At 42.7% G+C, this 13,928-nt stretch overlaps 1 protein-coding gene across 3 annotated transcripts in view; it reads left to right on the top strand.

The window, feature by feature from the left end:
* The window catches only part of LOC308395490 (noelin-2-like), a 42,274-nt gene extending 37,849 nt beyond the window's left edge, over positions 1–4,425 (top strand). For all 3 annotated transcript variants that reach the window (XM_080880373.1, XM_080880374.1, XM_080880372.1), the window contains 3 exons: positions 2,271–2,447; positions 2,560–2,733; positions 3,509–4,425. In XM_080880373.1, the coding sequence (XP_080736499.1) occupies positions 2,271–2,447; positions 2,560–2,733; positions 3,509–3,829 (672 nt within the window). In that variant the 3' untranslated portion in view covers positions 3,830–4,425. The remainder of the gene's footprint in view (positions 1–2,270; positions 2,448–2,559; positions 2,734–3,508) is intronic.
* Positions 4,426–13,928: the final 9,503 nt, after the last annotated feature.

Raw genomic sequence — 13,928 nt, 5'->3', positions numbered from 1 at the left:
AACAAAACAAAAGGCAGCAAAAAACCAAAGAGCTTTGAATGTCTTTTAACAAGCCTGGAGAAATATTTTAAGACTACTTAAAGAAGAGACTTTGTCTATGAAAGTTCAGGCAGTGGCTCTAGCAAATTTACATGGAAAATATATATTTCCATGTATATTTTCAGGTGATTCAATAAATCCCTGTATCTATTTCCCATTTCTCTAGAAAAATATTTTTAAAAAGAGAGTGACTTTTGCACAGTACTGTATGTTTCCCTCTTAAGAAAATATAAATACAAGAGCCTACTCTATATGAAGCTACAAACCGCTAAGCTAAGCTAACTGGCAGTAGTTTCAGAGTAGGATCAGTCCACTGATCACAGCAGTGTTTATTCGGCCTCTGGCTCCTCATGTTTGAGTATCCTTGTGAGAGATGCTGATCCCTAAATTGCACCTGATGCTGAGATCGGTGCCTTTACTGGCAATAGTGTATCAGTACATCAGTTACATGCTAAAAATGCCCTGTAAATGCAGTCCAACCCACTAATGTAAACCAACATGTGACTGCCAGTATGAAGAGACCCACTTGAAATGTCAGACGTGCTCCCGAATGAATATTTGCAGGACCTGTGGATATTCTTTCCCCTTAGTGTAGTCACAATGGGGAGGGATCACTTCATAGCATGTGGATACTGTAATAGGATACAACTGATCCTTTAAGGGCGTATGTAAGTAGGCCAGCCGGGAGGGGAGCAGAAAGAAAATAGCTCACTAATTTGTAAAACTTAGACGTAAGCTCTAGAAGCAGAAGAAGAAAACAAAATCCCAAGTCACTTTCCGTGCGCACCGTTTGCTATATAATCAGTATCTGGAGCTTGTTTATTTAAAGTAAATGGTGCATTCAGACACGAGAAGATTACAGCTGCCAATAAACAAAGGGACTCGTCTTCCTTTGAAACCTATTTAAAAGCGAATTAAAACTGAGAAAGCTTCATCAGTGTTTGGAGGAGAGAAGAGAGCGCACTGGAAGGAGCGGGAAAGGCCAATCAGTCTGCTTCATTGTCTTTTCAAACCACTAGCCGAGTCTCAATTAAACTCTGTTATTGAAGGCCCTCAAAATAACCGCAATCAGTTACCTTTGTCTGAAAGTCTCTAATTCAATGTGAATTTTAAATATTGCTGCTACAAATGAACTGTAATTTAAAAAATTGCTGTTCTACTGCAGGAGAGGGTTTTTTCCCCTTAACAAAAAGGTTCCTTTTCATCTGCCCCCTCCCCACCCCCCTTTTTTTTATCTGGCCTCAGTACTTTTCAGTCTTTGCGGGGGGGTGGATAACGAGCATCTTTTTCACCAACAATGCTCTCTCTTCCCAGTGCTCTCTGCTCTTTTCTTTCATCTGCTTCACCTCTCGTCCCCTCCCCGGGTAATTAATCCTCCACGCTGCCGACGCGCAATTTTCCACCCATCCCATTTCTTCTCTGGTCGTTTGTTTCACCACTGATCTTTTTCATCTTCTGCTCCCTCCCCACAACTTCTTCCACTGTCCTATATTTACAGCTCTTCTCATTACACTAAGATTATTGGGTTTTTACTTCTCATCGGGCGGTGATTTAAATTCAGGTCAGCTTGATTGAGGAGGTGGGAAAAAGGTGGACATCAAACATCCATACCTGGGATAGATCAGAATTTATTGCTGCTAATTATCTCCGGGAATGTTATAAACTGTGGAAATGCATAGCCAAAACTGCTTCCACTGTCTAGTCCTGAAATAGGAATATGATAGGGGGGAGCATGCGTTCCCTAGATGGAGGCAGACAAAAAGCAGTTTTGTTATTTCTGGTGAGCAACCTTCGCCGAACACCGACTTGCATACACTTTTTGCTATTTGTGATGCAGGAAAAGCAGCTGAAGAAAAGCCCTATAACCTTTTGTATATTGAGCATCTCTCTTGCTGCGGCCTCACGCGCACAACTTCAGCATGCTGACAAATCCAGAGCTTTGGCAGGCCTGCTGAACCTGCGTTTGTTATCTTCCCCACCTGAAGGTCTGGGTGATACCAAACTGTTGCCTTTGCTTTTATTTTATTTGACCGACTCGAGGTTTGCATCATCCAACTGCGACAGTCTGAGTACATTATGTCGTGATCTAATCAGTTTTTTGGACAGCAGGAGGGGGGGGGGGCATGATGGATCACTCTCAAAGCGTAACAGAATTTATTGCTCAGCAGGAGTTCATTTTACGAGCTGGCTATAGATGAGCCATCTGCGCTCCTTGCCCTTCTCTCCAACAGGTGTGGTCGATGGATGGCTACTATAAGGGCAGACGTGTGCTAGAGTACAGGACCATGGGGGACTTCACAAAAGGCCAAAACTTCGTGCAGCATCTCTTACCCCACCCCTGGGCGGGAACCGGCCACGTGGTCTACAACGGGTCTCTCTATTACAACAAGCACCAGAGCAACATCCTGGTACGAGACTGGGTCACGATCAGTAACAGCTGATGCTGATGATTGACGGTCGAGTAAAATGAGATGCTGTACGTGTATGTACGTGCATATGCGTGTGTGTGTGTCTTTCTAGGTTCAGTACCATTTCCGCTCTCGCAGTGTGTTACTCCAGCGTAGCCTAAGCGGTGCAGGATACAACAACACCTTCCCCTACAGCTGGGGAGGATCCTCTGACATCGACCTCATGGCAGATGAGACAGGACTCTGGGCTGTCTACACCTCCATCCCAAACGCTGGAAACATTATGGTCTGTCTCCGTTTTCTCTAACTTTCCTTCACAGAGACACATGAGACACATTGCCACACAGCAAATTTTGACTGATTTAAGTGTTATGACTAGCACACTGAAACAGAGAGAAGAAGCTGCTGTGCTGTACATCAAATTCATGTGACAGCCAGGATCTTATGTATGGTACTGGATCTTAAGAAAACACCAGCAAATAGAAACATCCAGCAAAAGCACACGATATGCAGTGGAATTTGAATAAAGCAAATACAAATACAATGAAACGCAAATACAATGAAAACAAACGACAGAGATCGACAAAAAAGCCACACGCTCACAAAAAACACCCTTCACAAGACACAACAGTTGTGTTTTGGGGAGACAGTTAGTAATTAGCTGTGCCCTAAATCATATCCTCGCCATCATCTACTTTATAATGCACCAATGAACATTGTGCTGTTTTCAGTGAAGACAGAAACTAGTGATTGAGTGTTTTCTGAATCAGTTGAAATGTAGGGTCATTCTCTCATCCACCTCCATCAGATAGAAGACCGGTTTATGGCTCCTTGGCTTCTCTTTTCAAGCCCACAGTTTGCATCCATCTTTTATGCAGACGGTCTGTGATACTGTGAGGCCCTTTAGAAAACAAAAAATAAAAGTCCTCTCTCATGTACAATCTACGACAAACACGCTGCTTTCAACAAATTTCACCATTTCTGCAGCTACAGATTTACCTCAGCTTATTCACAACCGTGTGAGACGGCATCATTGCCAACCCTGTCCTCTCTGCCTCCAGGTGAGTCGCCTCGACCCTCATTCGCTTGAAGTCCTCCACAGCTGGGACACGGGGTTTCCTAAGCGGAGTGCTGGGGAGGCTTTCATGATTTGCGGCACCCTGTACGTCACCAACTCCCATCTGGCCGGAGCAAAGGTCCACTTTGCCTACCACACCAACACCTCCACGTACGAATACACCGACATCCCCTTCCACAACCAGTACTCCCACATCAGCATGATGGACTACAACCCCAGAGAGAGAGCACTGTACACCTGGAACAACGGTCACCAGGTCCTCTATAATGTCACACTGTTTCACGTTATCAGGAGCGATGGATAGATTTACACCTAAAAGATATAAATAAAAATGAAAATGAAAAAAACAAAGTAGAGATGAAGGAGAAAGGTTTTTAAAGGACACTTCAAAACTTGCAAAAATACACACGCATGCACACACACACGCACACAACAGCGACTGACATCTCAACAAGGTAATAAGTACTGTCTGTGTTTGAATTTGAATGACTTCTAGATGATGTGAGCTCGCTGAGCTAATAACTAGACACAGTACATGGTTGTCAAACACCAGTCTAAAGGTCACAGACAAGAGTGTTCATCACCGCGACGATGGGCTTAACTGCCTCTGCAGCAGGGACGCTGATAGAAAAGAAGGAAGTCAGACATTTTGAGCTCATCCATATTCTGTTACGTTTCATTCCACTCGTATATCAAGAAGTGACTTTGGAAGTAGAGGTCGCATTGTTGGAAAAAAAAAATTATATATATATACACACAGCTCATGAACTGAATTTCACCTCGCTTCAAACCTCGAGCTATGACGATGGCCCTGACTGAGATATTCCGGGTTTGTGATGTGATCGTGGACGTGTTCAGTCAGCATGGTTGTTCATTCAATAAAGTTTACTGTCAAACTTTGCCAAGACTTCTTTGTCCTGATCTCTACACAACATAGTATACACAAATACACCAAAACAAAAAAGGCTTTGTGCTTTCTCTCCTTCTACCTTTCTCCACTTTGGCATCTGGTTGGATGGAGCCTCATGAATTTAGAGGATTAAAAAACACAAACAGGGAACCAAAGATGTCCTCATGGGATGGCAGGTGTAAGCAGTATATTCAAATAGCCACAGATGCTCTTCAGTGCACATCTTCCAGAACAAAGCAGCATCCAATCATGTGACAGTCTGCTAAATTTTTCCTTCTTAACGTTAGCTTTTCAGGATCTGCTTGCTATGTTGTGTGAGGTACTTTTTAACATGGCTTTGGAAGAGCTCAATACAGAGTGAAAAATAAAGAGTGTAATGGATACTAAAGGGCAGTGACGATCGCACAGTGTCTGGAATGCCATTCCTATAACCAGTGCACTGATTGCAATTAGCTCCTCAAGTAGAGCTGGGCGATAGAACGATAACGATATGTATCGCGATATAACTTTTACTCGATAGAGAAATTAAGCTATCGCGATAGACCTCGCCGCTCTTGTCCTCTTAAAAAAAAAAAAAAAAAAAAAAAGGTCAGCCAATCCAAATTAAGTAGCGCAGAGCCGAACCAATCACAGCCGCAGCGTCACGTCGCGTGACTTGTTACGTACAGCACAAGTGCCAAGCCGCACGTGTGTTTGTTTGGGAAGCAGCCAGCGGGTAATGGAGCCAGCGCGTAATGGAGGAAATGAGTGTGCCGACTAGAAAAATCAACCGAGCGTGACCGAAGAGAAAACAGATGATGGTTCCAATGCCGGAGAGATTGTCGAACGGAAGAGCCAAAGAAGTTCCGTAGTGTGAAGGTATTTCGGCTATTTCAAGTCTGACAAAAAAACAGAGTAGCGTGCACTGTAAATTGTGCCGAAAGCAAGTCTGGAAATACAATAAACTGGTGCATGCGTCACACTGTGCGCCACGTTATTGTTTCGGTGAAATGAATTTCTACAATACTGTTACTGTTAATTCTACTCTCTGCAGTGTTTAAATGCTTACATATACACACAGTTACTGTCCGTCCACACATACGACTCGGTTCTGCTTCTATGCCCCAGCTTTGTTTACTTTTTCCCACCGAGGCTTCTAGACTTCTGATTGGCCAACATTTCTGCACGGTTAGGAATCTAGCGCCACCTGCTGCTTTGGCATGTTCATAGCAGCGTTTTCCTTCATTTCTGCCTTTATGTGTGGACGGGATTATTTTTTAAAACGAAAACGGAAAATCTCCGTTTTCAAAAATACCCGTGTACGTGTGGACGTAGCCTCAGTCTCTGACTGGAAGCGCTAATTCGTCATTCGGCTTTTGTCAGACTAAAGTAACTGTTAAAACTGTTTGAAAAGCTCAGCTATACAACAAGGAGAGATTGAGAATTTCCTTTTAGTTCTCAGTTTCTTTGATATTGACAAAAGTTAGTCAGTTTTGTCTGTTCTTCTGTAAAACAAACTAAGATTTATTTTTAGAATTAATATTTTGTTTCTAAGTGGAATTGACAATTTAGTCTGTTTCATTTGTTCTATTTTGAAACTTAAACGCTTTAGCGGCTGCCTTTTGTGTAGTTTGCAATATTTGCCTTTATTTATCTGAAAAAGTCTCATGTTCCTTAAGTACATCTACCCTGTTGAACTTATTATGGGAAATAAATATTTAAATAAAAACAAGCTGCTGATTATTTCACATTTTACTTGTGAGCAACGGCACATTTAAATCTTACAAATATAGTTATTTGGCTTATATCGTGATAGATATCGTTATCGCCTGAAATGAAAAAAAACATATCGTGATATGAAAAAATCTCATATCGCCCAGCTCTATCCTCAGGCATGCAGCAGTGTGGTTGGGCAGCTGGCTTCCATGAGTCAGTAGACCATCTCCCACATGTTGCTGTGACAGAAAATACAAATGCTGCTTACAAAAACACCTGAAAAAGCCATAACTCCACATATAAACAACTGGTTCCTCCAATCTTAATAACAATATATGGAAAATGCCTCTTATGTTTATGTGCTAGCATTCCCAATGAGGGTCAAAAAATTGAATTTTTCTGCAAGAAAAAACCCCAAATGAGCATTTCTAAGGGAAAATTATGTGATCGACATGTTAGTAATGATTTCCACCATGTACCAAAGGAAACTTGGTAAATTGTGGTTAGTGTAAACTGTGTCTCCATTTTTCCTTCTCAGTTTCTACACTTACTAGAGTGATTATGTGTTGGACACACATATTTCTTAATTTGGGCAAATTTGAATATCGAGCTGATGGTAATCTTCTCTCACAGCAATTATACATCTGATTTTGAGGTTTAGCTTTGTAAGTAACCAGGTGAGCATATCAGGGGACAGTTTGTCTGCACTTTATTTCTCTCATGATGGTGATAAAAATCAGTTTATTTTTTCATTTGATGGGTCAAACTACACGTTTACTCTTATGCTGTGCATTGAAATTTAAAAGGATAACTAGCTAGCAAATTCTGAAAAGAATGTAAGTGTAGTCTGCCGTAACGCCACGTTTAGGAATAAACAAGCACAGCATATTGGCACAAAGACCCCAACTAACTGTCAAGCATGGAGGTGGAGGGGTGATGATTTGGGCTTGTTTTGTAGCTGCTGAGCCAGTTGCGAACGCCTCAACATCGATCCCAAACATATCAACAATCTCGAACAGAATGGCTGAAAAAGGAAAGAATCAGAGAGTTTCAGTTGCCTAGTGAAAGTTCAGACCTCAACCTGATCGAAATACTGTGGATGTGTATAAACAAATCCCTGCTAACCTCAATAAAAGAAGGCAATGATATACAAAAGAGTTGGTCAAATTTCTTCCATGACAACACAAGGTACTGATAAAGTCATAGAGAAAATGACTACTTCAATTATTGCTGCAAAGAGTCATGAGAAAACTTTTTTCACAGTACTGTAAGGAGCTGGGCCTTGAAATTTCAGCTGGTAGCTACCAAGCGTCAGTTTCCTTCTTACTGTATGTGGATGTCTCTTTAAATACTAATGTTTCTGTCATCATGAGGTCTCCCAGATGATACATTGGTGCTGTACGATAAGATAAAACTTGATGCACATTTTACTAATTTTTAGCAAATGTTCTTAGTTTTAAAATTATTTTAGGGAGTATAACAAGTTAATGCGGAAGGCAGATTCAAATACGACTCAAAAACACACAAAAAAATATCACGCTTTTTATTATCCCAAAAAAAAAATCAGGCAGCTGGGACAACTCGGAATAGGATGGTACACCTGTAACTAAGATCCATGTGATACAAATTAGTGTATCGCAGGTAATCACAGAGAAGGAAAACACACAAGGGCAGGATGTCAGGATCTGAAATGACAGGATGGCTCAGTTAAAAAATAATAATAATAATAATAGAAAACTTCACAATACAAAGTAGAGTCAAAGATTGAAGAAAATAATAGCACTGTGTGCTGTATAAAGCACCCCCCCCCCCCCCACCCCCAAATAAAAAAAAAAAATTAAAAAAGATTTGATGATAACTTGTTTTCCGATGTTGGACCTCAGCTTGAAATCAAAAAGAGCCCAGCCGTGTTACACGGGATTTGAGTTGAACGAGCTTGGGACAAGCACAGCTGCAAAGATTAACCTGCTCATTATAATTTAAGTGGCTATTATGGGCTGAAAATGAAGAGATTACACAGCCAGAAATTAGTCAGTGCTGCTTCTTAAAACCGGCAGTCTCACAGAAACACACACTCGCATTCGCACAGATGAGCTCACGTACACGAAATGCATACTGTAACACAGCAGATGTACAGACGAGGCAGGAGTCACAGGCGGTGGCGTGCTCATGGATAACAAGATGAACAAAATATTGGATTGATAGAAAGCGATGGAGGATAATAAAGACAGTGGAAACATCACAAATGGCCATTCTGTTGCCATGGTGACTGTGATTATATTGTGTCTAACTGCTTTGAGTTCAGGTCACTGCTCAGAAACATCCACTTATTTTAGCACAAAAATGAAGAGACATTAAAGCAAATGAAATTTCTTGTGTATGGACACTAATCTAAAATTTGTGGATTCATTCTACAGACCGTGCTGACAACACTCAGCATTACTGAGTCTGCATCACTGGCTTCTTTTACACAGGCTGAGCTTTTTTCCATTCTCTGGAGAGAACAGGTGTGATCCTACCACCTCCCTTCACTGCCTTTCCAACAGCAATAATTAGCTGATTATAATCACCAAGGCAATGCTTTTTAATTACAACAATTATACACAGGGCTAAATGAGGTTTTTACATTCAGGTTGTAATGGCAAGAAGCATAATTCAAGTGACAAAACTGAAACAACTGAACAAGCATGTGTAACAAAATGTGATCATATTAGTCTTTGGTTGAGCAAAACTGCTCCATCTTTCGATTTGCAAACAGCAGGACTAAAAGAAACAAGCTGCTGTGAGTGCTGAAAAACTGCAGTTCCTCGGCTGGCCACTTGAGGCTGGCTACCGAAGTGAGTCAATTCTTGCAGACTCGCATGTTAACATTCTCCTCTTTAGAGGGTAAAAAGAGGGGTTCACAGCCTGGAAAAAAAACTGTTAATTTCTCCCTTCATACCAAATGTTTGCACTATAAGAAAAAAATCCCAAGATGCAAAACAGCCAAAATGTTAACGGTTGGCAGCGTACATTTTATGAATCAGCTTCACCAGATGTTCTGACATCATGGTTTCTTTTCAGCTAATACAGGAAACCCAAAGGAGACCAATCAGATTGTAAGCTTTGTAGTTTTTGTCACGTTTTCCGGCGCTGAACTCAAAAGGCAGAACTCTGAACTATGCAATCAAACAAGTGGGTTTGTACATATATAAAGTGAGGCGGGGAAAAGAGGATTCCAAGTGCAGGTCCAGACCTGGGAAAAGGGGAACACACGCTCACACTCCACTATGTACAGTCCAAATCCAGACAGTGGACTCTCACTCACGGTCAACTGGGAAGGGTCCAGAAAAGACAGGTTCAGATCCCAGAAAGTCTACACAAGGGAGATGGAGACAGACGTCAGAGAAACACTCAGGAGCACAGGGAGAACAACGAGACTAAACCGGGCTACACTAACACTAGTAAGTACAACACTTCAGTGAGGAACGCCAGCCAGGCCTTAAGTTTGGTTGGTGTTTGTCAGCCGTGAGGAGCCACAGGTGCGTGTGCGTGGGTGTGAAGATCAGGTGACCACTGGTAAACAGGCACCACACCCCAGGACATCCACTGGTGGATCATGGCAGTTTGGGGTTTGACTTTCTCTAAGTGGGAGTTGTTGGGTCTGTGTTTCCACAAGCCCCGCTAATTCTAGAGACTTATTCATCATGAAGAAAACAAGACAGTCGATCGATCAAACACTTGCGCAAGGGAGGCCTGTGTCCACCACGAAAATGACCTCGACGACGACCTCCCTTGCTGCCCTTTTTATTGAGACACAGTTCACACAAAACACGTCAGAACAAAGCCACGCCCCCTTGGTTCTAAGACAAAGCATTTTATGTACATTTGTGAACTTCTGTGAGAATGTGTGTGTGTGTGTGTGTGTGTGTGTGTGTGTGTGTGTGTGTGTGTGTGTGTGTGTGTGTGTGTGTGTGTGTGTGTCAGACCTCCTGCTGTCCAAAGGGTCGTAAACGCAGGAAGCTTACATCAAAAGAAGCAGATCTTCCAGATAGGATGTATCTGCAATAAGACATTACAGCCCCCCACCAGAACCTCGAGAATCTGGGGGAAGGACAGTGGAATTCCTTTCATCAGAGTTAAAACACTGTACAAATGGTAAACATAAAAATGACAAACATTTAACAATTTAACTCTAACAGGAGTTCTCCTAGAACTACTCTAGGGACAGGATGGCGCACAGAGGTTTAACTGCATTAACAGATTTACTTACATTACACATGGGAATGTGACCATGATATATTTGATCACATTTAACAGTTGTGATTTCTTAGTTAAATTCATTTTTATTGACACTATCAGAAATATCCAGCATCACGATAATTCCGGCCACGTGCAGACAAGTCCTGTTGTCTGAGAATATGATTTTACTGCTGCACTTTTTCTCTTATGACTTAATATAGTGACTCAATTCCAATTCACTTTCCACTTGCAAATGCAAAGTGTCTCTTAATTAAGTCTTTTGGAGCAAGCATGCTGGCTCAATCTCAATGCCCACACTCACAGACTTTGAGACACGTTCCCCTTCAGTCCTTGAGAGCTCAGGGCTATCCCACTGTTAAATCGGCAATGCATGAGCACTCTCTATTGCAGACGTTTTAAGCCCTTTATGCACACTTTCCTGTTCAACAAGTCTGCGTTTCTACAGACTTTGCCTGAGGGAATTACCCACAGTTCATAGCGCTGTGACTTTAAACGTTTACCAGGGAAAGCCTGGGAGAATTAAACAGTAAACAAACAAGGGCATAATCAGCCACTCCACTGCATTACAAGGAAAAGGAAGATGGAACTATGAAGCAATGTTATAGCTTTAATTGTGTGCAGTTGCTTTTCTTGTGATGGCAAGATGATGAAAGTCATATATTGTTTAATCAGATATGAGCCAACGGGATTTTTCTTAAAACTGTACATGTCAACAAATACTGCCTGATCTCTGTTTACACTTTCTCAAGCTCGTGCAGCCTGTGGCACTCAATCATTTATCAGGTGACTTCAGTTAAGTCTGTGAGGGTTTACTGATTGGGCCCTTAGGGTGGAGATTGGAAATGAGCCACTGGCAGGCTGTAAGAAACCTTCACCTTTTTCAGATGGAAACAGAAGCTTCGAGCATCTGTGGTGATTTATACTGCTATCAGATGGATGTATTATTCCACAGATTCTGCCTTCAAACACGAAGCACTGCCAATATCCTTTTTTTTATATTTCCAACAAAGTCATTTCATGTTATTTATTAGTAAGGAACTGCCTCTGAAATAACTATAGGGAACTTCTATTTGTAGGTGTGTGGCACGCCATCCATCTGGAAAACAAGGCAGGTGGTGTGCTGGTGAAGATTGTGCTTAATAAACCTGCATACTTTGTATGCAGTCTTCACACCATGCTGTTATTTTACTGTTGGCCAGTTTTGAAAAAATAAATAAATAAAAAAGGTCTGTACAGATAACCTGCTATGCAGCGGTAGGCTTTATGCTTTCTAGCTCAGTCACCTGACCTTCCACACCTGCCTGCTCACCTGCTTCCCACTCCATACTGAGCCATTCAGCAGTTTTACTCCCTACTTTTCAAACAGAGTACAGTATCAAGTCAATTACACTTTGTAATACTGATCTGGTCACTTAAGGAATAGAGTACTGTTTTGACTTAGCTGACTGAAATGAAATAAACTAGCCTGGATCATCATTTTTTTAATTTGACTTTCCAGGTTGTCTTTAAATTCAATCCTCTGTACACCGATCATTTCCATTTCCATCAAACGATGTGGATAAGCAAAAGAGGCAGGGTTCTTTTAATTGTTTTGAATGATGTATATTCAATGTGGTAGCCTTTCCAGTCCTGTTTTTTCTTTTTTTCTTTTTTTTGTTTGAGGGGGGGGGGATTTTCAAATTCCCATCATATCAAATCAAATCAAATCAAATCACTTTTTATTGTCACATCACATGTGCAGGCACACTGGCACAGCACATGCGAGTGAAATTCTTGTGTGCGAGCCCCACAAGCAACAGAGATGTGCAAACACAACAACACAAACGAGCAAAATACAAGAATGGCCAACCTGAAACTAATAAATATATGTACAATATATAGTAGTGTATGCATTTCTGGATGTGTATACTAAATATTTTCCTACGTGTGTGTGTGTGTGTGTGTGTGTATACACATTTTTACAAATTAAATAGTAAAAAAATAAAATAAAATAATAATAATAATAATAATAAAATATATAAAATATACAGAGTTGAATATGTGCAAAACAAGTGGCATTTATATACAGTGTGGAGTGCATAATGTTGAAGTTCCAGTAGTGGAGGTGAGGTGTCTATGAAGTGTTCAGCAGTCTGATGGCCTGATGGAAAAAGCTGTCTCTCAGTCTGCTGGTACGGGACCGGATGCTGCAGAACCTCCTTCTTGATGGAAGCAGTCTGAACAGTTTATGGCTGGGGTGACTGGAGTCCTTGATGATCCTCCCCGCTTTCCTCAGGCACCGCTTCCTGTAGATGTCTTGGAGGGAGGGAAGCTCACCTCCAATTATCCGTTCAGAGCACCGCACTACTCGCTGGAGAGCTTTGCAGTTGTAGGCGGTGCTGTTGCCATACCAGGTGGTGATGCATCCAGTGAGGATGCTCTCAATGGCACAGTGATAGAAGGTCCTGAGGATGCGGGGGCTCATGCCGAATCTTTTCAGTCTCCTGAGAAAGAAGAGGCGCTGCTGCGCCTTCTTCACTGTTTTGTTTGTGTGTACTGACCACGTAAGATCCTCAGCCAGGTGTACGCCAAGGAACCGGAAGCTGCTCACTCTCTCCACAGCAGCGCCGTTGATGGTGATGGGGGTGTGTACTTCTCTGCACCTCCGGAAGTCCACTATCAACTCCTTTGTCTTTGCGACGTTGAGGGTGAGATGGTTGTCTTGACACCAGTGGGTCAGGGCGCTGACCTCCTCCCTGTAAACTGTCTCATCACTGTTGGTGATAAGACCCACCACTGTAGTGTCGTCCGCAAACTTCACAATGATGTTGGAGCTGTTAGTGGCTGTGCAGTCGTAGGTGTAGAGTGAGTACAGGAGAGGGCTCAGTACACACCCCTGTGGAGCACCAGTGTTCAGTGTGATGGGGGATGAGGTGATGCTGCCCAGTCTGACCACTTGGCGTCTGTCAGACAGGAAGCTAAGGATCCAGCTGCAGAGGGAGCTGCTCAGTCCTAGATCCTGCAGTTTCCTGTCCAGCTTCGAGGGAACGATGGTATTGAATGCTGAGCTGTAATCTACAAACAGCATCCTCACATACGTGTCTCTCTTCTCCAGGTGTGACAGGGCAGTGTGTAGTGTCAGGGCTATGGCATCATCAGTGGACCTGTTGTGGCGGTATGCAAACTGTAGAGGGTCCAGTGAGTCGGGTAGTGCAGAGCAGATGAAGTCCCTGACCAGCTTCTCGAAGCATTTGCTTACGATGGGGGTCAGGGCTACAGGTCGCCAGTCGTTCAATGAGGAGATGGTGGAGGATTTGGGTACAGGGACGATGGTGGCCATTTTGAAGCAGGCTGGGACTACAGACAGAGAGAGGGAAAGGTTGAAGATGTGTGTGAACACTCCAGCCAGCTGAGCCGCGCATGACCTGAGGACGCGGCCGGGAATCCCGTCCGGACCAGTAGCTTTGCGTGCGTTCACCTTCCTGAAGCACTTCCGCACATCCTCCTCAGACACAGTGTGCGCACTGACGTCATCCGCGGTGCGCACACTGTCCGGTCTCATGGTGTTCGCTGTGTC

Source organism: Rhamphochromis sp. 'chilingali' (genome assembly GCF_963969265.1).
Source record: "Rhamphochromis sp. 'chilingali' genome assembly, chromosome: 4".
In the NCBI taxonomy this organism is placed as follows: domain Eukaryota; kingdom Metazoa; phylum Chordata; class Actinopteri; order Cichliformes; family Cichlidae; genus Rhamphochromis; species Rhamphochromis sp. 'chilingali'.
The sequence above is the reverse complement of the archived record's forward strand: the minus strand, read 5'-3'. Positions and strand labels throughout refer to the sequence as shown.